The 27,820-nt window shown below is 41.1% G+C and overlaps 1 protein-coding gene across 1 annotated transcript; it reads right to left on the bottom strand.

Annotated features, from left to right (window-relative positions):
• Positions 1 to 2,333: 2,333 nt before the first annotated feature.
• On the bottom strand, positions 2,334 to 22,584 carry FNTA (farnesyltransferase, CAAX box, subunit alpha). Its single transcript, XM_075283713.1, has 9 exons — positions 22,395 to 22,584; positions 22,108 to 22,193; positions 19,491 to 19,605; positions 13,517 to 13,621; positions 10,358 to 10,484; positions 10,036 to 10,184; positions 7,786 to 7,848; positions 5,285 to 5,456; positions 2,334 to 3,597 (listed from the first exon to the last, which is right to left on the bottom strand). The coding sequence occupies exons 1-9, from the start codon at positions 22,517 to 22,519 to the stop codon at positions 3,457 to 3,459; spliced, it is 1,083 nt and encodes a 360-aa protein (XP_075139814.1). The 5' UTR covers positions 22,520 to 22,584; the 3' UTR covers positions 2,334 to 3,456.
• Positions 22,585 to 27,820: the final 5,236 nt, after the last annotated feature.

Consider the following 27,820-nt stretch of genomic DNA (forward strand, 5'->3'; position numbering starts at 1 on the left):
AGTAACATCCCATCTAGGGAGGGAGATCTTGGCAAGCACTGCGCCAGTCCAACCTCTATTGTCTCGCGAACATCAGACGAGAATTCCAGGATGCCGCAGAACATACAGTACAGACCAAAAGTTTGGACACACCTTCTCATTCAAAGAGTTTTCTGTATATTCATGACTATGAAAATTGTAGATTCACACTGAAGGTATCAAAACTATGAATTAACACATGTGGAATTATATACTTAACAAAAAAGTGTGAAACAACTGAAAATATGTGGAGGTATGCGTCCCTTAGGTCTAGGGTGACAAAGTGATCTCCAGGTTGCAGGAAGGGAAGAATCGATCTGATGGTCTCCATGCGGAACCATACGCTGCGAATAAATTGATTCAGATATCTGAGATCGATAATCATTCGCCATCCTCCTGATGACTTTGGTACAAGAAATACTGGAGAATAGACACCTTGACCCTGTCCTGTGAAGGAAACTGGTTCCAATGTGGCGTTGTCCACGTACTCCTGAACAGACCTCTCTAAATGAAGTTGCTTGATGCCCTGAAGAGGGCGGGTCCTCACGTATGTCTGGTGGAAGAGAGGTGAAGCTTATTCTGTAGCTGGCTTGTACAATTGGAAGGACCCATGGATCTTGGATAGGCTGTGACCAGGCAGACATGTGAAGAGAGAGGCGACCTCCTACCGCTGCAATGTTGTGGGGGGAAGGGCCATAAGGGAAATATCTGACATGGATGTCAGCAAGTAATCACGATGAACTCCTGAATCAATGTCCTTCTCTAAGGAGGACAAGTTTGAATAGAGTTTTGCCACCACTTCACTGGCAGAAATTCCCACCGAGGCTTGGGCAGAGGAGGTTGAATAAATCCGCCTAAGTGATCCCTCCGCACGACGATCCATTGCGTCTTGAAGGTTGGACTCGTCTTCGGCATGAACCACCATACGTCTAGATAGCTTACGCTGGGTTCACACCAGCGTTCAGCACTCCGTATTAGGTTTCCGTCTTCTGCTGGCAGAAGATGGAAACCTGTCATGCCGAGTCCGGCCGTGAGCACCGGTGAACGTTTTGAGCTCTCCGCGGCAAAGCTTTTTTTTAAAACCAGACACAGAGTACTGCATGTCCGACTGTGTCCGGATAAAAAAATGGTTTCGCCGCGGAGAGCATAAAATGAATGGGTTTAAAAAATGACTGCAGGTTTCTGTCTCCTGCCCTGTTTTGTGCAGGAAACGTAAACCTGCAGAACGGAGTCCCGGGCGCAGATGTGAACGAGCCCTTAACTACCGCTATATCTACCTCTAGGGGGAAACCCCCAAGAGCCATGTTGAGACTCTGAGATAGGAAAGAGAGCTCTAAAACGTCTGGAGGGATTGAATGCTTTCTCCGGGTGCCTCCATTCCGCCTCCATCCTACGAACCAAGTCAGTATTGGCACTAAAGGACTTAGATCTTCTGGACGATCCTTCCTCTGCCGAATCCCTGTCACGGTCCTTAGACCGGATAGTCTTAAGTAATTTGGGCATCTTCTCAATCGAAAAGATGGGTTTCTCGGATTCCTCAGTTTCTTCCTCAGAGGAAATTTCATCTACTACTCCAGATGGGGAAGGGATAATTGGCGGGACTCAACCCGAGGTATTTTCACCATATGTATAGGTGTATATGGTAATATACCATATGTATAGGTATATTTTCACCGCAAAATCTTTCCTCCAAAATCCCAATATATGCTCCTTCCGTTCTTTACACTACAGTGTGTCTATACAGTTTATTTCCTCATGTGGAATAATTTCATGCTTCGGAGAAACTGCAAAGCAGATCATGGAATGTATTTTCTCCTTTAAAGGGAATCCATCATTGGGAAAAGTAAATTTTTAACTAAACATATACTTGCATAGCCTTTAGGAAGGCTATTCCACACATACCTTTTGTATGTTAATCCCCTCAGTAGTTTTTGAATGAGCCCGTTTTTAGTCATATGCTAATTAGCCTCCAGTGTGCACCCAGAAGTCTCAGCGAGCACTCTCTCTGCTATGTGTACAGCACAGGCGGCTGCTGCTGACTCCTCATACACACACACACACACGATGTGGATAACTATACATTTTTGAGAATCAATGTTATTTAGAAAGTAGGAAGGGGGGATGGGTGTTTAGATTAGTGTAGGGATTTTAGCTTATCCCGGACAACCCCTTAAAGAAAAAAAAAAAAAAAAAAATTATACAGTATATTCCCACCAAATAACCCCTATAAAGCGTTTATTCTGTCACTGACTGTGTGCCCTACTCTAATTCAGTCTCAAAAGAATGTATGGAGTAAAAATTAAAGACACAATTCATTAAATTTCTTTCGGTTTATTCCAAGAAATAAGGCTACATTCAAGTGAAGTTTTATTTTATTTTTTTTGTTTTTTTAACAAATTAAATTCCAGCTGTTTAAAAGAAAACTCCTAAAAGAGAGCATGGGCAAGTTTTTTTGGCGTTTTCAAGAAAGGTCATCTGTAATGCTTTTGTCAGTAGAAATCACCACTTGCCCGTGACATTTGATCCTTATGACTTTTGTACTATTAGATCAAAAATGTATTTATTTTTTTTAAACTTTACTAAACATTTGGATATTTTTAATACCCCTTACTTCTGCAGGAAGTGACTTTCCTAATTGGTATTTATTTGCTTTCATTTTGTGGATCTCAGTTAATAGGCAGATTTAAGATATGGACAGTGATCTGCATTTTGGGCTGCTTAATAAGGGTAATTTATCAACCGCCTATTGATTTTGAACCAAACATTCGCCTCCACCCCCAACCTATGTTTTTCAGCCACATTCAAAAGTGCATAATAAAGGGCATGTATGAGCGGAGGAAGAGGCTTTTTGTAGCCCAGCCAGAGAATTATGTAAATAACATCTAAAAGCGCTAAGCTTGCTCCTTACATGCACTGATTTTACTGTCTTCAATGTGCACTAAATGTATTACGATTTGTACTCCACTGGCCCTAAATTGGAGTTATTGGGATCAGTGATTACTGCACATCCAACTGCAAGTGATGATTTCTCCTTACAGAAATAAGCTATTGAAATGGTATATTATTTAATAATTGTATTCCATTTATAGAGTGCACCACACCAATTCTTATATGCCCCTTTGAGAAAGTTCTCTTTTAACACTGAATACCTGTTATTTGCATGCAATAGTTCACCATTACTACTACTAATACCAGTACAGGCTTTTATGTGGCAGCTTGTCTATGAATGTTCACATGTACAGAAGCTTGAAGCCAGACTGAAAGTTCATGGTAATGGTTAAGTTTCCAAAATGCTAGTCTTATAAACAAATAGTTAAACACAGCTTGGTCAGCCTTTATAGTAATGTTACGGAGTCATGTAAGATAACTGATCAGATTAATCTGTGACATCTCGCTTTACGTACTTGTAAAAATAGGAAATTATGTTAAATACTCATTTTATTGCAACTCATTTTCCACAGAATTACACTGTTCTTTCTGGGATGGATTTGTGTCGTATTTTGTCTGTAGAGACCGGCCAATGTATCGCCAGTATTCTCTTCTAATGGTGTCCTTCTCCTTTGCCAGGATCTCACAAAGCTAGAAATAAATGATACCTTGTATTAAAATAAAATCATGGACAGACTTTTATTAAACTAAATTCATTTGGCGCAAAATAATTTTTTAAAAATGTTTAAATTATTTCTAGATTATTTATAAGATATAAGTAAGCGTAAGCAGTCATTTTCTTGTGGCCGAGGGCATGCACAGTCTACTCTGCCCGAGGCCTAGAAGATTGAAACCCAGGCTGTTCCTGAAGATGGAGGCGGCACTGGAAAGTTCTCTCGTAGCATTGGGGACACCCCCAATCCTGCAAGAGAACTAATTTGCATACAGAAGAAAACCAGGATTTCAACCGAACGGCGGTGCGTAGAAGACATCTAAAGGTAGGAGAAGAATAGCCTTTCTTAAGGCTATTCCTATGTGTTGGCGAGAAAAAAAAAAAAAAAAAAAGCATTTTAATGGAAGAATCCCTTTAAAGACTTACAGTAGAATAAGCCATCAATATTAAATCAGTGGCTTGACTCTCAGTAGAGTCTTGACTGTTAGCAGTGTGAAGGGACTATACCACTCATGCTGCTGTTGCCAACCACAATGCTGTGCATCCTGTAGTGGCTGTGGAAGGTATGCAGTACCACATACAACCACTGCTAAACAGCAAAGAGGCTGAAGCCCTTTCAAACAACTGATCGTGAGGGTTCAAGGAGTGAAACCCCCACCATTATGATATTGATAGTCTATCCCAAAGACAGGCTATCAACAAAGTTCAGTAAAACCTATCTAGCTATAACAGAAGAGAATAAAACGTTTTTTTAAATGTTGCAATTGGACAGCCATATTGGGGACAAACTTCATTTCTGTATTGTCCTGTATGGCAGCTGAATTGGAGTCAATTGAAAACATATAAATTTTGTTGCAAGTGGTTGAATAAATCCTTATTCTTCCCAAAACAAGGGTTGATAGTGAATACAGAATATTATCTGTGTGGAATGTGCTACTATCCTGTTTTATCTAGACTTTCAATACAGCAGAGCAGTTGTTAACATACTCTCTCTAATGATATTTTGCTCATTCAGTCACAGTGTATGCAAAAAGGAAACATGACCTACAAAGAAAATAGAGCCAACCTATTATAACAGCTCTTGTAACCGATGTAAAACCGGTATATTTGACTCATCCCATTATATTTTATTTTCTCTGGCTTTCTGGAATATCCTTCCGAACTCAACTGGAAGTACAAAATCAGTTACCTTAAAAAAGGATTCATTGGAACGGTCTATACTACAGCCACTAAAGAGGTCTCTGTACACAGTAAAGACCTAACCCTACTCTCTTGCAAACCACTGACAAAGGATATCCTATTCATATTGCACAGTATGCTGTGGTCACTGTACTAGGATTTCTTTGCACAATGATGAGGGAGGGATTTCCTACTGATTTTATAAAGTGGTTTAAACTTATAAACATCCTTTAAGTATTGCAGCAGAAGAGCCTGTATGCGTCTCTTTCTTTGCAGCTGCTATCGCTTTCCCTTCTCCATACACTTCTATGGGCAGCAGTTGTAACGTGACATCTGAGCTGATAATCTATCTTTATCTCTTCGTCTTTACTTTTATCAGTATATTGAGAGTCAGTGATCAATGCAGGAGACAGATTTATGTAAAGTTTATAACTGAAGGTACACAGTTTAAGAGAAACAAAAAACAAACACACACATAGTACAAACCTCTAGTGCTCGATTCAATATTTCCTCAGTGTTGTCACACTTTTTCTCCAACATGTCATCGTATAAATCTATTAGAAAGGCCACAAGGAATGGAGAGCTATGCGTCTGTTGCAAAGCCTGAATCTGCTCCAAGAGACTTGGATAATCCGACATTCCTCGGTCTTGTAATATTCTAAAACATACATATTGATTGTATGAAATGCTTCTAGAATAATGTTACATCAAATAAGAAAAACATTATAAAAATAAATAAATCTATCTATCTAGCTAAGCAAACGCATTCTTCTCCATACAGATCAACTTGATCCTTGCATGTACCCCCACTCCCACAATCACCTGGGAAGTCCGTTGTGTTTAAACTGTATTGTTATATTAAAAAAATCCTCTCTACTATAGGGAAGATGCCGAATATGTTCACATGATGGAATTTTTCATGGCCTTAAAATTCAAGTTTGGGACTTTGAAGCTGAATTTTTCTGCTTCACCAAATTCTGCCTCCCAGTCACTTCAGTGGGAGTTTTCAGGCAGAATCCACCTGAAGATCAAGCGCGATTTTTGTCCACTAACTGAAAAAAGCAGCAAGAAGGGAGGAGGGAAAAAACAAAACAAAAAAAAAACAGCATCTGCCAACCAATGAATTCAATTGAGGCTGGTTTCAGGTGAAATTTGGAAGTAGAATCTGCCTCAAATTCAGGCTCAAATTCCACCACATGAACATATCCATAACATGTGAATCTCAGCAAAATCGGTCAGAAAATATATGCAGGAATACATGCTTTACACATATTTTCAAATAGTTCCTGCTTAATGTTCAGCAGGTTGAGGCAGACGTCCTTTATTGGAATGTAGATGATTAGGCCCAGATGAGTGGCCAACTCAGCAAGAAGTCTCCAGCCATGGCATCTGTAGCAAGATAGAGCAGGATGCAAATTTTTCAGCGTCCTTCTCATATCATTGCCTCCCACTGTAAACAGGAGGCAGAATTTGGGGTGGAAACCACAGAAAGTTAGTGGCAGAGTCTGCCGTGTGAAGAGGGCCTTCTGGTGCATGTGCGGCTTTAGGCTAAGACTGTCAAGCTAAGTTTTCACTGCCTAACCTTCAGACAGCATTAATAAATACCACCCACTATGTTTTTATCACTGCTGTTCCACAATGTGATTTGATAACTATGGAAATACAGTTTGTATTTTTGGCTAACCTTTAGTACTATTTTTGTGTTCTGATCATGTACTTCTATTTACCCAAGACTCCAATTTGATTCATTTTTGCCTGCAAGTTCACCTATGCACGTTTTACAAAGTTATAATAGTTCACATTTTACAATACTGTATTTGTATGTGCTTTGCTGTGAACACCACACCTGTACATCCACAGAGCATGCTGCAAACAGTACATCTACACACAAAACAGCCTGCTCTTCACAGTATGTTTACACATTTTTATACAGTTCTGCCGTATGCACTCTACATACGCACACAACCCTGCAACACACAGTATGTTTACACAGTTTTATACACATAAAAAGGCTACATAGATCTGCACTTGACTGGACACGTGCTCATGATATCATAAAAAGATCCTTGACAGTAGAATCTTTCATGATATTGTTGGGACCTGCAACATGGGGGAGGGCTGTGTTTCTCACATACACCTCTCGATACCAGGAAGATTGCCCTTCACCTTCCTCTCCCGCCTGCACGAACTGAAGAGCTGCATGAGTGTTGGGACCTCTTCACTGTTTACATCATATGGTGTTTGTGTAATAGCTTCCATGGCCATGTGATGTAATTATACCCTTGTCTCATTCACTTTTATGGTGGAGACTCTATAATTACATTGCATGGACACTATGAAACAGTGTCCAACATAAACAATGCGCCCCATGCCTCTTTGCACAGATGATCAACAAAAATCAAGGCTAGGCCACATGTAGTGAGCTGCAGAAAAAAAGTAATGCAAGAAAAACCGCAGCAGCAACGCATATGGTTCATCCCACAGCTCTTTTCACAGAAAGTCTGCTTTCTGCTTCAGTTATACCTTTATGGAAACAGCCATGCCATAATTTCCAAAACTGTGTCCCTCTTGGAAATTGCAGCATTTTGGCTGCACTTTTTCTGCACTATGTGGATGGGATTTGTTAGAATCCTATCAACTTTGCAGTGACTGAAAAACGCTGCAGCATTTCCGCCATGGACAAACCGCAATGTTTAGGCCATGTGGGGCCCTCGGACTCAGTTTAAGGCCCCACATTGCGGAAAAGCTGCTTTTCTGTTGCAGGAATGGAAAACATAAAAGGAAAAACTTACACTTTTCCCTTCAGTTAAATCTACACCTGGCTGTGTCTCAAAATGCCACAGCAAAATCTGCAGCAAAAAAAAACAGCTTTTCCACAATGTTGGGCTTTAGCCATAAAGACACAGTTGTGAGAATAGTTCCTGTGAAAAACTGCAAACTCTATACAACATACAGTATAAAAATTCCAAGAACAGTATGGATCTTACCCTCGCAAATAATTCCAAGCACTCTCATTATGAGGAGCAACCTTGATCATCTCTAGAGCGTACCTAGTAGAATAAAGCATACCAATAGTCAGAAAAATATTAAAAGGACTGAGTGGTATAAAAACTATGAAAACATTCAAAAGAAGTTACTGTCAAAAAAAAAAAAAAACCTTGATGGAGTTGCACAAATAAACACCTTGACCCAAATGTTTGTCCTGTAAAAAGAGTACTTTTTACCATTTCCACCAACTCCAGTTCTTTGCACCCTTTAATAGCTGCTGCTCTACTGATTCCAGCGCAGTTGGTATCCTTCTCTAGCTCTCCACCGTTCCCAAGCAATCACCCCAGTTGGTTTTGGTGCCAGATATGATAATTTGGTTCACTGCTGTCAGGTCGGCGATCTTTGTCTGTTTGCTCATGCCTAGTTGACAGGCCAACTTGCAGATCGAGTACTGAAGCTAACAGCACCACTCTCTAAGCAACAATGAACACTAGAGAAAAACTCCAACTGCGCCAGAGTCAGTGGAGCAGCAACTACTGAAGGATGCAAATAGTTGCAGTTGGAGAAGGTTTTGAAAGGTCCTCTACTTAAGGACCAACAATATGTAAATATACATTCCTCATTACGAGGCTTCAAAGCTTTGCATGGCATTTTGCACCAGAGCTCCATAGTCACTTGGTCTTCCCTGTTTTATACAGCAGGGATCTAGCAGCAGTGACCAGGATTTGAGACAATTTTAATCATGAACAATTAACCCTTTAAATGCTGTTGTCAAATGCAACGATGGCATCCGAGAGGTTACTTTCACGATAATGCAAAGTGTCTTCCCCGAAATGCCCCCACTTTTACTGCCTATCCAAAATTAGGCTAGTCATTGAACACGTTGGCCCCAAATTTGCAGCATCATACATCCCAGAGCAGACCATTTAACTCAATCAATTCCTGATCAGTTTCAAAGAAAGGTTTAAAGGGGCTCTATCAGTCAAAATCATGATAGAGCCCCACATATGCGTGAATAGCCTTTAAAAAGGCTATTCAGGCACCGTAAATGTTATATTAAACTACCCCCCCCCCCCCCGTTTTAAAATAATACCCTAAAAAAGAATGTGATCTACTTACGCATCGTGCACGATGGGCGGGCATTCAGGGCGCGCCGTCTTCTTCATCCACGCCTCCTCTTCCTCCGATGTCCTCGGGTCCCGTCCTCCTTCGGAACTCGCGAACTGACATTGATAAAAAAAAAAAATGGCCTGGGCGCATGTGCAGTAGCATGCGGCTTCTACTACGGCTACTGCGCATGCGCCCAGGCCATTTTTTTTTAAAATCAATGTCAGGTCGCGAGCGCCGGAGGAGGACGGGACCCGAGGACATCGGAGGAAGAAGAGGCCTGGATGAAGAAGAAGACACACCCTGAATGCCCGCCCAGCGTGCACGATGCATAAGTAGATCATTCTTTTTTAGGTTTTGCTGATAGAGCCCCTTTAAATTTCACCAGTACCTGCCCAGTAAGAGGGGACAGTACGGTGTTAAAATGTACAGACTGTGCTAGAGCAGCTGAGGATACACTCACTTAGGGTTTGTAAATGAAGGGACACAAAAACTGAGGCCCCAGAAAGTCCCACAATCCTAGGAGATAGTGGGAAAATAGTGTGGGATTTGCTACACCCTTTCATTGTTAAACAGGCAAGATCTTCGGAGCACTTGGGCCATGTGTAGACAAATCTGTTAATTCAGACTAGATCATTGTTATACTTGAGTTTGCATATCCATAAACACATGGTCTCTCTGCATTGCTTCATTGGTTTGTGGCCACAAGGGTAAGTTTCTCCTTCAATTAAAGGGCCCTATACAGCACTATTTGGAGTTTGTCAGGCATTATAGATAGATTTCTTTAAATTTTTCACTGAAAAGGGAGTAACTATTAAATCAGTGGTAAACTGGGTGTTGGAACCTACACCAATCATGAGAATGGGTTCAGAGTCCCCCATTTGAATAGAGTGGTAGTGGGACATGCATACTACAAAGTGTACATGACTGCTGAAGATAGCCAGGCACTGTACTTCAGTAAGCTACCTCTGTAAGTTCCATAGACAGTGAATGGAATAGTAGCATGTATACTCTACCTTCATTCCATTCAAATGGGGGATTCCACTTCTGACAATCACAGAGGGTCCAAGTTGCAGGGGGAATCACTTGTTATTTGTGGAAAACCCACTTATATGTTAATAAAGAATAAGTATATCACTTACTGGACCTCTCGTTCTAGGATCTGGGGATTGCTATATCCAGATGTATTAGAAATAATAAAGTATCTTTGGTTCCATGCAGAGTTGTTTCGGAGATCTCTTGCCAACAACAGATCAACGTACTGCAATTCACCGTCCCATAAATTGAACTCCTATAACGAAAAAGAAATGAAAAAAAAAAAAAAAAATTCAATAAGCATAAATAAGACCTTCCTGAAGGACAAAAACGTCCAGTAGAGAAATACTACAAATTAAAGAATAGGGTCACAAGACAAACCGGGCCACACAAAATGAAGCATTGTTCTAGTTATGAGTGGTAAGATACCTGAATGACCCACTGTCTGTGCTGCCAAGCATGATAGTTTTTGGAGTCCTGGTTTAAGATTTCTGCAACAAATTTAAGTTCTTCTGAGGGATCTTTTAGAAGTTCAACCAGAACTCTTCTATGGTGCCTAAGGAGTGAAAATATAAATACTTCATTGAAAAGACAATTCATACCCACTGCTCATCAGTCTGACGTGTCCAGTTACCAATTAGTAGCCATGAGTACTTCCAATCCCCAGTCCCAAGATGATATGATAAAAAATGGTGTCCAGGGATACACATTTTAAAAAAGCAACATAACCATAGATGTTTAGAAACTGTCAGTTACTATTATGTGACTTTCCTAGCCACGTTCATTTAACCACTGGTTCATGAACACACACTTTATTTATTTTTTAATATATAAGCAGGTTTGAATGCTATACATTTTTATTTGAATTATTCAAATAATTTGCCTTTCAGAGTATTTTTTTTATTATTTAGTTTAATAGTAGTGTTGCTTTTTTGTTTATTTTTTTTTAAAATTAGATCCCCCCCCCCCTCCTTGTAATTTCACATTTAACATTACTTATGTATGCCAAAATGCTATGCATTCCAGTTACAGGTGGAATACTAACTTGCAGTATACACTGCAGAGCTGATCTTGATCCTCTAGGATCCCAGCAACTCATGCAGTTCCTGGCACCAAACAATCACATGACCACCAGACTGAAATGAAGCTGCAAGATGGAGGCTTCCATAGCTGTATAGACAAAGCTGTATAGACAGTGGGAAAGCAGGGTCAGTAATAAACTGTCCCTGCCTTCTTTTTGGAGTATCTGATTATCACTGACCCCCCCCACTCCTGCAACTGGTAACTCTGCAAGGATGTACCAATATATTCTTCCAGAGTTATATGCAGATTGTCTGGATGTATATAGTCAATAAGTGGTCAGCAAAAGGTTAAGAAATAAACAGAAGTATCCAATGTAACCGCAGGGAGTCATTGTATGGGAGGGTGGGAGTGAGGAAGGGAAGGGAGTGAGGCGAGAGGGGTTATTAAGGAAGTTACATAGAAGGAAGAGAAGGATGTAAACAAAAGCAGGAGACACCCAGAAATCACTCAAAACATGCTAAAAGGTATACGGGTGCATTTAGTAACCCATTAATAGCACTAATAGACACTTTTTTAAGAAAAACATTTTTTGCCCAGAAAAGCCCTTTAACTTTCAGTACGGCAAGCTTGAGTTTCGCAAATCTAAGAAGAGATCAGTTTGAAAGACATGTGACATGCAGAAAGGTGCGCTTTCCTTTTTTTGATCCTTTGACATATCACCAGGTCTGAAAAGCCCAATGACAAACCCCATCTAACAGGTGATGTCATCCTCAGCATTTTTGAGTTTGTTTTTTTCTATCAAAATCCATTTAGCTATTCCAAACATAAAAGTTCTTTTATTGTTGATGCAAAGTAGGGTATACTAGTCCAGTGGAAGATAATACTGTATGACATACAGCACACAGACACCCTGCCCCCAGAGAAACAACAGTGTTACTGTCCACTTGGCTAGTATACTCTGATTTGCATACAAGAAGTGCTTATACCTGTGGACTGACTGAATGGATCTGAATTCAACAAATGCCAAAATACTCAGATATACATTGCCTATCAGATGATGTAAGGCATTGGGCTTTTCAGACCTAATGACAGTCCACTTTAAGCTCAATTCTAATTTGCACTAAGACAGTCAGGCTTCTATGAACAACCCCATCAAACACTAAAAAACATCTATCACATGTGATTTAGAATTTGATGACAACTAATAGCTTGAGGATCTGTGTAATGCTTGAGCTGTAAAAGGCAACAATAGTTATTCATTAAGAAATTTTTTATTTGTATATTCTACTGCATAGCACCTGAAAAAAAACAAAAAAAAAACAAACAACAACTTAACTACACTTTTGGACAATTTTGATTTTCTGGCAGTATTTGTAACATTAATATATTTTGTAATATACTTTAACAAATTTTGGCGCTTTTCTTTGAAATCCTGCATCCTTTTATTCTTTCCCTTGTTTCTGTATAGAGAGCTGTTACTGCCTCTCACTGAATGTTACAGAGTACAAGGCTCTGTAAAATGTACAGAAAATTAGTGTAGGGGAGGGTCACTGCAAACAGTTATATTATGGCACTCTAAAATGTACAAACGTGCTGTTGCATATGAAAGAGGAGATTCTCTTCTTTCATGTGACACTGTGAAGTTTATAATCATGTAATGTATGAAAAACATTGTTATTCTTAAAAGCTGAATGCTAGATATTGTTGCTTATGCTTGAATCTGGTATAATGTTATATGATAAGATGGCGCCAGTATCCAGGGTGGGTGCAAGAAAAATGCTTGGCTTGCTGCCAGAAGACAGCTCCACAAAGTTACCATGCAGGACCGGGAGTAGCTAGCTATATACGGAACTGCTTAATCATTTTCTGTTTGATTGATATGTACCATACCAATCAGGAATGATTATGAAACTTACGTTATCTCTCTTCCTTTCTCTGCTACTATTTAACCCCACGTTGTTTTAATAAAGCGTCTCAGTATTTCCTCCTTGGTTGAGAGAGGAACTAATACCAACATTGTGTGTCTGGTGTAATTTCCTTACTGCTGGCACTCAGCCTAGTTAATTAGGATGTCGATAGTTACCCAAGATTAATGATCAATTAGTCATAAACACGGCTTTGACCTTATCAACACTAATATCTATATTATTTCCAGAGATATAACTGGTTAAAACCAGTCGGGATTAAGATATTTATATGCAGCTACATAATATATAGGATAGAAATATCCCAATTCCAATTCCCTTTCATAGGTCACCAAGGTTGCAGTGGTATCTATATTACTGCCAGAGATCTCACTGTTTGAAAAGACAGCCGTGGTTTGGTTATTGCCATCATATATATTATGCAGCTGCATAAAAATATCTTCATCATGACTGTTTTCAGATGCTTTAAAAGATACTAGTTCTGTCTTAAAGCCCCAAAAATAAAAAAAATCACTATTTATTCAAAAAAAAGTAAAAATCTGCTCCAGACAATTGGACATATGAAGCCTTAGTCTTGAAAGGGCCCAGCCATTGTTACACTTCAGTCAAGTAAAAATAGACCTTTTAATTTTACCCTTACCAGACTTGATAATTTTTTGGCTGGTCTTCAATTATTGCTGTTATATAATTCATTTCCTCACGTAAATCTTTCTTCAGTGACTGCAGAAGTACTCGTCTGTAATGCCTGAGGTGTAAATCAAAAACAACTGTTACTGCATAATATAGGAAAAATACTTTGCTATTCTTTAGAAAATGAGAAATCATATATATATATATATATATATATATATAAATAAATATAGATATATATAGATATATATATATATATATATATATATAAATAAATATATATATATATATATATATACACACACACACACACACACACACACACACATATATATATACTATACTAGCTTTTACCCGCGACTTCGTCTGCAGTGATTTGAGAATTGGGCGGACACAGACGTGTGAAACTGTAAAAGTGCTTTAAAAAGTTTGGTGGGATAGCAAATGTGATGTGTTATATTGTGTATGTAGTAATACAGACAATGTGATGTGTTATATTAATACAGACAATGTGATGTGTTATATTGTGTATGTAGTGATACAATGTGATGTGTTATATTGTGTATGTAGTGATACAGACAATGTGATCTGTTATATTGTGTATGTAGTGATACAGACAATGTGATCTGTTATATTGTGTATGTAGTGATACAGACAATGTGATCTGTTATATAGTGGAAAGCTATATGTAAATGTGAGTGAGTAGAGTGAGGGCTACTCCTGAGGTGACAGTAAGGAGTGTGCAGGCAGGTTGAGGCAGGAAATGCCAGGCAGTGTGTGTGAGTCTATAGCTGGGGCTAGGAGTCCTGCTTTTGTGAGTCTCCTGCTAGGAAGTCATGTTGTTTAGTGGCACCAAAAGTAGCCTATGACTCAATCCTAAGGGAAAACTATGTTTGTGGAAAATTGCACGCAAATCCGTCCAGGCGTTTTAGCGTGATTGAGGAACAAACATTCACAAACATCCAAACACACAAACTTTCACATTTATAATATTAGTAGGATATCTAAAGTACCAAGATCATCTGCAACGTTCACTTTGCTTAGAGAATGGAGTCCCAAAGGAATAAGATGCTCATACACTCCAATAGGACCTAATTTTAATGTCATCTTTACAACAAGTTGAAGTTGACAATGTGTTAGATACATTCATGCAGTTCAACATGAAGAGTTAAAATGGTTCAATGCAATCACAAAGGTTGAAACACGGACATTAGAGATGAGCGAGTAGTATTCGATCGAATAGTCGAATATTGAGGTCTACTCGAATCCAATATTTCACGACTTGCTCATCTCTACTGTATACATTTTTTTTAATGCCTACATTATCCTAGTTTCTGTCCCATCTCACCTGCATAGTTATTGGTGTAAAAAAAAAAAAAAAAGCGCCAGGGAAGGTGGGAGGGGAATCGAATTTTTACTGCGTTTACTGTGTGGTATTCGACAGAGTACGAGTATTTTGAATACCGTGGTATTTGATCGAATACTATTTGCTCATCTCTAACAGACATCAATAGTAAATCAGTGGAACTTCTTAATCTGTTCTGTTACAGCATATTACTCACCCCCCCCCTTCCCCCAATAGTCCAACTCCTGGTACTGAGGCTACTTTTTATCAAAGGAGTATTTACAAGTCTTATATATTGATGGCCAATCCTTAGGCTTGATCATCATTATTAGATCAGTGGGGGATCCAACTCCCACCAGTAAAGTGCTTAAGGGGGTGCAAAGTGTACTTCCCTGAGTGTCATGTCCACTTAAAACACTTAATACATAAATAGTATATTTGAATAGAAGAAATTTAGCAATATATCTTATTCTTTATATCTACTCCTTTTTTTTTCCCCTATCACTATGTCTTTGGAGTATGGAAGGAAATCCACGCAAACACGGGGAGAACATACAAGCTCCTTGCAGATGTTCTTAGCAGGATTCAAACCCAAGACTCCAGCGCTGCAAGACTACAGTGCTAACCACTGAGCCACCGTGTTGCCCCATATCTACTCCTCTTCATCATCACTCAGACTTTTCAAAAGGAGGAGGCTAGTAATTGATTTATTGCCTAATTCTGGGTAGTGGTAGAGTCTTATCTTATAGACAACATAGTGTCAGAAGAGCTCAATCACTCAGAGTGTAGCTGAAGCAGTTATTTGTGTGTGTCTTTTCCAGCAGCTGTGTCCTCCTCTTCCCTCTCCTCTCTGTAGAATACTATGTAGAAAGGTAGCATCCTAATAAGTGGAGAAGAAAACCGATTCCTTAAAGAAGGTCATACAAAGTCGATTATATTTCACCTGCACTATTAATTTCTGAAAAGAAGCATCTGTCCTTGCACACCCCAATGAAGACAACAAAAGGCAGATTCTAGACAGAATTTGGAGCTGGTTTTAAAACTTTCTGCTGTGGGTTACATGGGCATGGAATTTCGAGAGGACTCTAAAGGCAGAAGACTCAAATTCCCCTTCAAATTTCTCCATGTGAACACCGCTTTAGTTTTGAATCAGTGCCATTGCCATATTACATTTCTAACTCAGTAGCTGCAGGAGAAATGGGCAATTGTCTAGATCGTTTTGAACTCCTCATCGCTAGGGGTTATAAAAGTCTCATGAGGATTAGTGGATTAACAGGCAACTTCATTCTAAGAAGAAAATGTCCAGTTCTGAAAATCCCCTTCAAAAGGAACCATCACTTGTTATATAAACCTACCGTAGTAGTGATAGAAATATGAAATTATCAAGTTATAGGCTTCAGAACACAGACATCCTCTCTGCTCTTCTGATGTACACAGTTCTACAGATTTACAGTTGTGGCTCATTTTGCTCATGTTTCCACCTGCTTTGAAAAGTCAAAAAGGGGGACAGGCTTTTATACTACAAAATATGCCAAACTGCCCCAAGTGTGTTACCAGAACCCAGCAAATCCACACTGACCCACAAATCTGTGCCTCACATGCTGATATTATAATATTTTTTGTCAATATGTAAAATGAGTTCTTTGGAGCAATTACAGCATTGGCACTTACTTATTTGGAGCAAAGGGTAAGTGTTAATGCCTAATTTGCATATTGACATAAATAGCATTTGTTTGATTTAAGTGACCCTAACCTGTGTATCTGAGTTGATATGCTAGGTTCTGGTGATAGAATCCCTTTCATATTTTGGTCCAAAAGTAAACCAACTAATAGGCGGCATAAACTTAAGACTAGACCAGGGGTCAGTAACCTTCGGCACTCCAGATGCTCCATTCACTTCCAGTGAGTTCCAACAACAGCAGAGCAAGTATGCATGCTGGGACTTGTAGTTATACAACAGATAGAGTGCTGAAGGTTGCCTATCCCTGGACCAGACAGTCTAAAGATGCACCAGATTTACCATCCAGCAACAACCAACAGTGTAATAAATCTGGCGTGTTTTCAGAAAGTTTACATTGTCTGTTAGTAAACATGAGCCATTTCCTATATGGACAAGATATCATATTCACTATGCAAGTCTATGAGAACCTTGATATAACTCCCACAGACCTGCATTAATAGTTTGATATCCTACACTATTTACGTCAGTTTTCTTGCACAAGAGTGGAGGATTGTTAAGCACACTGCTGTTTTCATTCTGAAAGACTCCCTTTAACACAGTAGTTCAAGTAATATCAGTAGTAAATGGCCAGTGACCTAAATTCATAGCAAAATTGGTTTAGTTGTCCAGAGCAACCAATCACAGCACAGCTTTTCTTTTTCAAGAGTCAAGATTGACATGTGTTTACATAGTGTGACAAAGCAAGAAAAACTTTGTGCATGTTGGAATTTGCAGTTGTGACAGTATAGTGAAAGGTTCACGATAAATTATGTAAACGTCCTCCACATGGAGATTGCATTTAGCATTGGGGTAAAGCAATTGGAAAGCATCAGGTGTTTATATCATGGGAAACAGTCAGGCCACCCAAAAACTTCAAAAGGGACAGTGACCAGGATATGAAACATGTATGAACAGAGAAAATTGATCAGGCTGACAAGTATGGAATTACAGGGGTCACAAACCACTGTATGGTGTAGCTTACAAAAATGTCTTCACTGACAGCCATTCACATTACATCTTCCTCAGGATATGAAAACAGACACATTGAAATACCAAGACTTTTACATTAACATACAGGGCTGATTGGAAGAGAATGAATTTGCTGACAGGTGTTGGTGTTTAGAAATTAGATTTTTCAGTGGGAAGGTCAACCGCCACAACGTTATTATTGTTTTTCTGAGCCCCAAATACTAAGTGGCTTTTTGAAATATGAGGGACTTACCTAAAGTAAACATGTATAATGTAATGAATAGGCACAAATTCTACAGTCCTTTTTTTTTTTTTGGTTAGGTTGCTGTCCCTGGCTACTCTTACCTGGACATATTCAAGGAATGGCTCATGCCTCAGATGGAGGAAGACTCACATGGCAGGATGGTGCACCTCCATATTTCCATTTGGGTGTTCTCCAATATCTATCTGATACCAATGGTGCACTGGCCTCCATGATCGCCAGATCTAACACCCTGCATCTTTTATCACACATCTGAACTGAACTACCACCAAGACATCTGCCATGTCATCAATGCAAATCACATTGAACATCTGTAGTGTACAGATAAAATTTAGATCTCTGCGCGTCTCTGTATGTTAATACATTTGTGTTATAATTTGTTCTATATTTTGCACCATTCTTGCTAAATCACCCTGTATTATCCCTTTCACTGCCAGAGCTATCTGTATAGTTTGCATCTCTGGCAGCCAAAAACTGGGATTTTATATGGTGACATTCAATGGGTGAAAATGTGTTATGTGGCTGATGGTACCTTTCTGCCTGTCTTTTATATGTTCTTCTCTAGTGAAGATAGTTAGTGGTCAGCGTATTTTACTCTAAAAAGGTATGGACAAAGTCAAGTATAAATGTTATTGATGACTTTGTGTATGTGGTGTGCAAGTACTTGGTGCAACTCTTTTGTCGTTGTGACCTGGACTATGGCAAAAATCAGTGTCACAGTGCCAATAAACTCCCTGGGTATGTTCAGAGGGGTATTACATAACAATATCCAGCTGATTAGGCTCAGAGGGGTAATTACCTTATCCCTATATGTGACAATGAGAGCAAAAGTACAATATGATCTTTGATTGATAGGTGAGAAAAAAAACAAACAAAAAGAGCACAGAAGTATATGCTACCCCCTCCCTGAGGTCACATACAGGTTGTGCACAGACAATGATGATTTATCATTGTCTCTGCAGCTCTGCTCTTTCCTCCTCCTCCTTCACACAGTACCACGATGCAGCTTAAGGCAGGAGAGGGGAGGACACTTTAGAGTTCCATATCTCAGGATCAGTTAGGGCTATGAAGATGATCTTAGACTCAATTTAAAAATGAGAATCTTGATAGGCCTTACAGATTTGGAGCGAACTGCTGTTAAAAACACTGTCTGCATTGAGATCTCCATGTCAAACAGCGTTTTCAGCAGAGAATCGCTCCTCATCTGTATGGGCAATCATCCTTAAAATGAATCCAAGATCATCTTTATAACTGTAACTGATCCTGAGAAATCGGCATTGGTAGTAAGGAGGTGTTATAAAGTGTTCTGCTACTGCAGTACCACCCTGCCTAGATGTATAAATACGTAGGCGGCAGGGAAAGGGTTAAAGAAGTAAATCTTAATTCACTTTTTTTTAATCATACGTTAATTACTTATGCTATGGTCTATGAAGCGCTCTCAAATGACAGATTTGCTTTACAAATATCGGAAACTAGTTTATCAACTATTATTTGGAAAGTTCTAAAGAAATAAAAGCCGCCAAATATTTTAATGAACATCATACACACTTCCTATGTGCAGATCAATTTGACAAGAACACTTTGGCTTGTGTCTTGGTATTTCCCACAGATCAGACTCAATCAAAATGATCAGCATTATAGAGTCAGAAAGCATGAGTCTGAGTGCTGAATAATTGTGGGTAACTCACCATACTGTGTAGTTAGCGGCATTCAGTTCAATGGCATCAGCCGTCAATTTAAAAGCTCTTTCACTTCTTTCATCTCTCTGAAGAACAGCACGAAAATAGTCATATACATCGCGGACTGAAAAAAGCAAGAGTCAGATTATTATCTCTGTACTGAAACAAAAGACAAAATTTAATACTGATTAAATAAATTGAAGGGAAAAAAAACAAAAAAAAAACAAAAAAACATTCATTCCTACAATGATAAGGCTAGGGTTGAGCCGATCTTAACTTTTCAGGATCGATTTTAAAATCTGATTTCCGATCATTTTTCATTCGAACCCGATCTCGATCCCAATGCAAGTCAATGGGATTTTTTTTACTAAGCAAAGATCGGATTTTTTAAAACGATCCTATTCACTACACAGCATGGAATCTAACAATTGAAAGCTTTAATTGTTAGAATCCATGCTGTGTAGTGATTAAAAAATCCCCCAGCTACCTAAGTCCCCCTTGTTTTCTACTTAGCAGCTGCCGCTAATGATCCGCGCTGTTCTCACTCCTCTTCTTTCTACTGCGCATGTCTTCACTTCAGAGCACCGTATGTGCTCCACCTCCCAGGCTAGTGTTACTGATGCTGGGAGTAGGCGGAGCTTTTTGTGGCTTAGGAGAGTGTGGGCGGATACAGTACCCGCCCACACTAAGTCACAAACCCCACCTTCTTCCTAGGTCTGTAACAGTAACCGAGGGCACGGACCGAGAAGAGGCAAGAATAGAACAGACGGGGAGTGGCAGCGGTAGGTGTTCTTGTCTATCGACTCTTTATTGTATACTCAGCTCTGCTACATCTGAGATGTAGATCTCAGATGTAGCAGAGCTGATGAGTATAGGAATGAATGGATGCCATCTACTCTTCTGTTTCCTCCCTGCTATGTTGTAGGAATGAATGGACGCAGCCGGCGTGCAAGGGGTTAAGCGCCGGACGCCGGCACAGGCTGTGTGCCGGCGGCATCCATTCATTCTTAACATTGTTCGTTTTTCCCACAATACTTGCAAAGCATTGTGGGAAATAAATTCCGACCTCGATCCTGCCTAAAACGATTGGGATCAGAATTCCGATCGCAAAATTTACTCGATCGCCGATCTGAATTTTTCCAATTCCAATCACTCAACCCTAGCTAAGGCTAATATTTCTAAAAATATGATGTTACTGATTCTGTAAACCCTTTCAAAAAAGCAGAAGAGTTGCATTTCATGAAACATCTGATGGTCCAACTGGATGACTGTCATCACATCTTCATGAAGATGAAGCACTTAAAGAGGACCTTTCACCGATTTGGGCACAGGCAGTTTTATATACTGCTGGAAAGCTGACAGTGCGCTGAATTCAGTGCACTGTCGGTTTTACCAATCTGTGCCCCGGGTAAAGAACTATTGGTCCCGGTACCGTAGCTCTTTACAGTCAGAAGAGCATTCCTAGCAGTCTGTCAGGAATGTCCTTCTTCACAGCAGTGCCTATCGCGCCATGCTGTGTGAGCGGGGAGGAACGCCTCCTTCCCCTCCTGATAACACTCATCTTTGGATGAGGACTGTGAGCAGAGGGAGGGGGCCCTGTCAGGAACACCCTTCTGATTGTAAAGAGCTACAGTACCGGGACCAATAGCTCTTTACCCAGGGCACATATCGGAAAAGCCGACTGAATTCAGCGCACTGTCAGCTTTCCAGCAGTATATAGAACTGCCTGTGCCCAAATCAATGAAAGGTCCTCTTTAAGGATACTCTACCACGATTTCACTGAACACACATCCATCAAGTTATCTATCTAATGGAGACCCACGGACTGATCTCACTCTTGGCAATACACTGGATTTACCCTACCCACCCTCCTTTTTCTCTTCTCTTGATCTTCTTCCTTCTCCCTGCCCTCTTCTCACTCTTTCCAACTTTTCCTTATACCTTTTTATTTTTGCTACAAGTTTTCCTCTACGAGCTCGCTCTGCAGAGTCTGCTTGTCTTATTTTCCTTTGGCCTTCCCTGCATGGAGTGGCACCTATGTTGGTGTGCATGTCTGTGTATTGTTTTGGAAGTTGTCAAATACTTTAAAATAAGAAAAAAAAAATGCAAGAAAGAATCCTAGTAAGTAGAGGCAGGAGGTTCTGTTCTGTCTTCACACAGTGCATAGACTGTTTCTTATTGTACACACCAACAGCTTCAGATACAAATGCAAAATTTGCTGCAGCCGTAATGTGATTATTAGCAACAGGAAAACTGATAGGGCATAGTGTACGAAGGCTTATACAGTCATAGAACAGACTGACTAGCAAGACCCTGCACATATTACACTTTTCATGACCCTTTCATCATCAGGAAACATATTTGTTCCCCCCTTTAAAGGGTACAAAGAATTCTGCCCTCTCCCAAAACCTACCTACCCAGTGCTTCGATTTCCTGGCGTCAGAAACTTATTTACAACAGAATCTCCTCTTCAAATTTAGATCAACAGTGGGGGCTCCCATCTGCCCCATACAACTAAAGCAGTGTGAACCAGGTCCAAACCTGAAACCCGTCATCTGCATTCATCTGAAGAGACACATACTGATATTATGCCCCTGAAACATATTCCCTACATAGGCATACTTACATTTTTCACTATAAACAATCTGGACAACTGGGTTCGGCCCATCATCTTGAGGAACTGGTGTCACATCTGCCCATTCCTTCCGTTCTCTGTGGATACAGCAGTTACCAATAAACATACGCCACTTGCACGCCATAGTAGTGTTAAAAGACATGGCCTGACTTCACAAATCAAAAATACTGAACATTGCAAAAGTTTCCCTTTAACTGCACACATTCCCATACAGACACATGTACATATTCTGCATCAGTATACCCAAGGAGACAACTACTCCATGTAATCCCCCATACCTGTAGGGAATATAGCGGTCAAACATCTCATAATCCATCTCACAATCATCTGCTCCGTCCATCTCGTCCGGTTCCCCCGCCCTCTGCCCAGCGACCTCTCCATCCTCTTCTCCCGGGGACTGCATCCTCACCCACCCAGCCAGAGGAAAGCGAAAGCTGCTCAGGAAGAGGAAGCTGCGCTATCAACCTGAGCCGGGAGCAGCCCCGACCGTGCCTTCCGTGCGCGCACTTTCTGATACAGTGGCCAGCAGGGGGCAATCTGCGCGCTCATGTGTGGTCTGTAGCTGGAGCCATTTTCTTGAAGACCTGTGGTTTACAAACCACTTGTAGGAATTCCAGGCAATACAATGGACAGTGACAGAAACTGTGATGCGACAATATTCAGACATGAGAGGCTGTAATGTGAATGGCAACGCCTTTGTGTAATCTTTGCTTTGTACTAAGTCTGTGAATGTTATTTACCAGGAAAACATCAACAAGCAGGCTACAAAGGGCTAGTTCACACAGGGCTATTTGGGCCGGATTTTGTTCCGGAATCTGCTTCAGAATCTTACTAAAAAAAACCCACCTCCCATTGAATTCAATGGGTCATTTGCTTTTTTGCGGAAAAAAAGAAGACAATCAAGACAATCCCTCCGGACTATTCATTTGTCGTACCTCCCGACCGTCCCGATTTCCGCGGGACATTCACGATTCCGGTGACGTGTCCCAGAGTCCCGGTTGCAGGGAGGTATGTTCCGATTTCAACTCAGATCTGCGTCCTCTGGTTGAACACATACACGGCTGAAGCAAGGAGCTGTCACAGTTCAGCTCCTTGCTTCACCGCTGAACGCCGCCTACTGGCTGTGTAGACGCGATGTGATGATGTCACATCGCATCTACAACTGCGTGCGAGTGAGAGAGAGAGGCGCGCAGAGAGCGGCGGGGGAACGAGGAGAAGGTAAGTGTAATGTGTACACTGAGGTGGAACGTGAAACTGGGGGCAGATGGAGAGGACGGCATGACACTGGGGGCAGAGATGTGGGGACATGAATCTGGGGGCAGAGATGGAGGGGACATGAATCTGGGGGCAGAGATGGAGGGGACATGAATCTGGGGGCAGAGATGGAGGGGACATGAATCTGGGGGCAGAGATGGAGGGGAAATGAATCTGGGGGCAGAGATGTGGAGACATGAATCTGGGGGCAGAGATGGAGGGGACATGAATCTGGCGGCAGAGATGGAGGGGACATGAATCTGGGGGCAGAGATGTGGAGACATGAATCTGGGGGCAGAGATGTGGGGACATGAATCTGGGGGCAGAGATGTGGAGACATGAATCTGGGGGCAGAGATGTGGGGACATGAATCTGGGGGCAGAGATGTGGGGACATGAATCTGGGGGCAGAGATGTAGGGACATGAATCTGGGGGCAGAGATGGAGAGACATGAATCTGGGGGCAGAGATGGAGGGACATGAATCTGGGGGCAGAGATAGGGGGACATGAATCTGGGGGCAGAGATGGAGGGGACATGAATCTGGGGGCAGAGAGGGAGGGGACATGAATCTGGGGGCAGAGATGGAGGGGACATGAATCTAGGGGCAGAGATGTGGGGACATGAATCTGGGGGCAGAAATGGAGGGACATGAATCTGGGGGCAGAGATGGAGGGGGGACATGAATCTGGGGGCAGAGATGGAGGGGGGACATGAATCTGGGCAAAGATGGGGGGCATGAATCTGGGGGTAAAGATGGAGGGGGGACATGAATCTGGGGGCAGAGATGGGGGGCATGAATCTGGGGGCAGAGATGGAGGGGACATGAAACTGGGGGCAGAGATGGGGGGACATGAATCTGGGGGCAGAGATGGGGGGACATGAATCTGGGGGCAGAGATGGAGGGGGGACATGAAACGGGGCAGATGAAGGGTGTATATGAAACTGGTGGCAGAGATGGAGGGGGGACATATAATTTACGGGTGACTGTAGGAGGATTATACTGTGTGCGGGCACATGTAAAATTAATGAGAATGGGCGGAGTCAACACATAAGTGGGTGGGGCTAAATTTGCCACGGCACGCATAGCTCGCCACACACTTTGTCCCTCTTTTGGTTCTTCAAAAGTTGGGAGGTATACATTTGCACCTAATCCGGAGTGGGAGCTGCGAGTTGACAGTTGCGGCTAGCCGAGGAGATGTATTTTGGTCCAGATTCTGATGTGGCTTAACGCTTCAAAATCCAGACCAAAAAACTACGTGTGAACTAGCCCTAAAGCTGACTGTTATTAATGTAACAATATTTTAATTGTATTTATGATTTAGCTGAATATACAGGACTGGGGGAGATCCAAAGTGGAGTCGTTTCAATCAGACAACACTGGTAGTTTTTTCATCCACTTCTTTGGAAAAGAAGTAATCATAAGCCATATGCAACTACTCCACTTTTATCTGCAGAAAGTTTTAAAGGGTTGTGCCACCATACAATCCTGCTCAAAAACGTTACAATAACCATTTTAGCCCTTAGTATCCACTAAAGTTATGACCCATTACACAGTTATTTAGTGTTCAAGCACATGATAGCACCCCCAACCATCTTACTTCACTGTGAGCTTAATACGCTATAGGTATCGTTAGGTTCACACTAGATTACGCTAAGGGTTTCCATTTTTCGGGTCCCCTAGAGGACCCTATTTGTTTAAAAGGCATATAACTGTGGAAATAGATTATAATGGGGTCCACCAGGTTTGCAGGACTTTTCTCTCCACCTATATTAAGCGGAATGAGAGACGGAGTCCCCGAATGGCAGTGTCAACCAACCTATACCTTATTAGCTGGCTCAGAGAACCACACAGTCGCATCTAGAATTATGTGACCAATATGGATTCTGGTCTTATGGCGAATGTGTGAGGTTTAAATACATCGTAGTTTTGGTTATACATTGCATAGACAAAGAGAAGGTGTGGTCAGTATAATTAAAGAGGTTTACTGGGCAAAAAATTTTTATTAAAAAAATGTTTGTTAGAGCTACTAATGGATTAATAAATGCACCCATTTTACCTATATTTGTGTTTTGAGTGATTTCTGGGTGCCTCTAAGGGCTGTTGGTATCTCTGCTCGTTTACATGCTCTGCTTCCTGCTATCTAACTTCCTCAGTAAATCTCTCACTTATCTCACCCCTCCTTCCTCACTCCCCTCCCTGTCTCTCTAACTATCCCACCATTTCCTTCCTACTCAGCCTAAACCCCGACCCATAGTATATACTTATCCCTCCATGCTTCTTCCGGCGAGATGGGCCCTCTTCCTGTACTGCTGGAAGAAGAGCTGTTTCGCCAGAAGAAGCCATGGATGGGTAAGTATGAATGGAGTGGATGGGAGGGGGGGATGGGGAAACAGATTGTCACCGGTTAATCAGAAAATGCCCCTGGGGAGGTCACATGACCGCCCCAGAGATATGGGTAACTATACATATTTGATAATCAATGTTATTTAGAAAATAGGAGGGGGGAGCGTGTAGTGTAGGGATTTTAAGTTATCCTGGACAACCCCTTTAACATAACATGATTATGTATAAATTTATAACATAAGTTAGGAGCAGGTTGAACTCTGGGCAAGGAATGTAATGTAATGGACACAGGCACAAGCTGGCATCCTCCACATTTCCCTTCTTTTATAAATGATATAATATAACCTATACCCACGGTATATTAGGAGCTGCTAATCAGAGAACTCTCCAGCAATGCCCCCATCTTCTTCAGGAGCGTCCTCTTCATGTAGCTTCTTCCGGCACAGGTGGTCAAATTGCAAGCGGCCATTTTCTTGTGGCCTGTGGGCATGCGCAGTCGGCTCTGCCCAAGGCCTACAAGTTTGATCGCCTGCACTGGAAAAAGACACATGAAGAGGATGTTCCTGAAGAAGATAGAGGCAGCACTGGAGATTTCTCTCATTTGCATACTGACGAAAACCGGGAATTCTACCGAACGGTGGCGTGGAGAAGACATCTAAAGGTAGCAGAAGAATAGCCTTTCTTAAGGCTATTCCTACATGTCAACGAGAAAAAAATGTGATTTAATGCTAGAATCCCTTTAACCCCTTAAGGACCAGGCCATTTTTTGGTTTCGCATTTTCGTTTTTCCCTCCTCACATTTCAAGAGCCATAACTTTTTCATTTTTCAGTTCACAGAGTCACATGATAGCTTATTGTTTGCGGGACAAATTGTACTTTGTAATGGCACCATTCAATATGCTGTGCAATGTACTGGGAAGCTGGAAAAAAATTCAGAATGAGGCGCAATTGGAGAAAAAATGCATTTGCGCCATTTTCTTATGGGTTTAATTTTTACAGCATTCACTGTTTGGTACAAATGACATGTTACCTGTGTTCTACGTGTCAGTACAAACGCAGTGATACCAAATTTATATAGTATTTGAAATTTTTTGATACTTTTAAAAAAATGATAAACTTTGCAAAATAGAAAAAAAATTTTGTGTCATCATGTTCTAACACCTGTAACTTTTTCATATTTCCATGTATGGAGCTGGTTGTGGTGTCTTTTTATGCGGGACAAGATGACGTTTCTATTGATACCATTTGGGGAAAGATCCGATGGTTTGATCACTTTTTATTCAATTTTTTATAGGAGGCAAAGTGTTGAAAAAAACGCTTTTTGGCTGTTTTTATTTTTTTTGCCGCTACGCCGTTCGCAGTACGGGATAAATGTTTTAATATTCTAATAGTTCAGGCATTTTGGAGCGCAGGGATACCTAATATGTTTATGTTTAATGTTCTTTAATTACTTTTATAGCTGATCTAGGGAAAGGGGGGTGATTTGAACTTTTATATTTTTTTTATTTTTTTAATACTTTTAAAAACTTTTTTTTTTCTTCTGTTACATTTATGATCAGACCCCTTAGGTACCTTGAAACCTAGGGAGTCTGATCGCTCATACTATTCACTGCAATACTACAGTATTGCAGTGAATAGGAAAATCGCAGCACTTCTATTAGACGATGCCTCTGGCATCGTCTAATAGATCTAGTGCAGAGACAAGCCTGGAAGCCTTCAATAGGCTTCCGGCTGTCATAGCAACCGATCACCGCCCTCTTGTGACGTTCAGGAGGGCGGCGATCGGCGAAAACATGGCGGCGCCCATGCCGCCGGCGCCGTTTACACACTGCGGTCACGTTTGACCGCAGTGTGTAAAGGGTTAACAGCAGCGATCGGCTCGGGCACCGACCGCTGCTGTTAGTGGCAGGTCCTGGCTGTATTATACAGCCGGCATCTGCCGTGTATGGAGCGAGCTCAGCGTGTGTGCTCGCTCCATACATCCCCATGCGACCCATGACGTACAGTTACGTCAAGGGTCGCTAAGGGGTTAAAAGGTCCCTTCTTCATTCACACTCCAGTAACAGCAGAGGACATGGAAACATGTAAATGTAAACGTGAAAAAT

Source organism: Leptodactylus fuscus, chromosome 1, assembly GCF_031893055.1.
Source record: "Leptodactylus fuscus isolate aLepFus1 chromosome 1, aLepFus1.hap2, whole genome shotgun sequence".
Taxonomy (NCBI): domain Eukaryota; kingdom Metazoa; phylum Chordata; class Amphibia; order Anura; family Leptodactylidae; genus Leptodactylus; species Leptodactylus fuscus.

Coding starts and splice junctions, on each gene's coding strand:
- FNTA (XM_075283713.1), bottom strand. CDS start 22,519: ATGCAGTCCCCGGGAGAAGAGGATGGAGAGGTCGCTGGGCAGAGGGCG. Junction 22,194..22,394: donor GACCGCTATATTCCCTACAG/GTATGGGGGATT, acceptor CTGTATCCACAG/AGAACGGAAGGAATGGGCAG. Junction 10,185..10,357: donor ACAGACAGTGGGTCATTCAG/GTATCTTACCAC, acceptor TTTTCGTTATAG/GAGTTCAATTTATGGGACGG.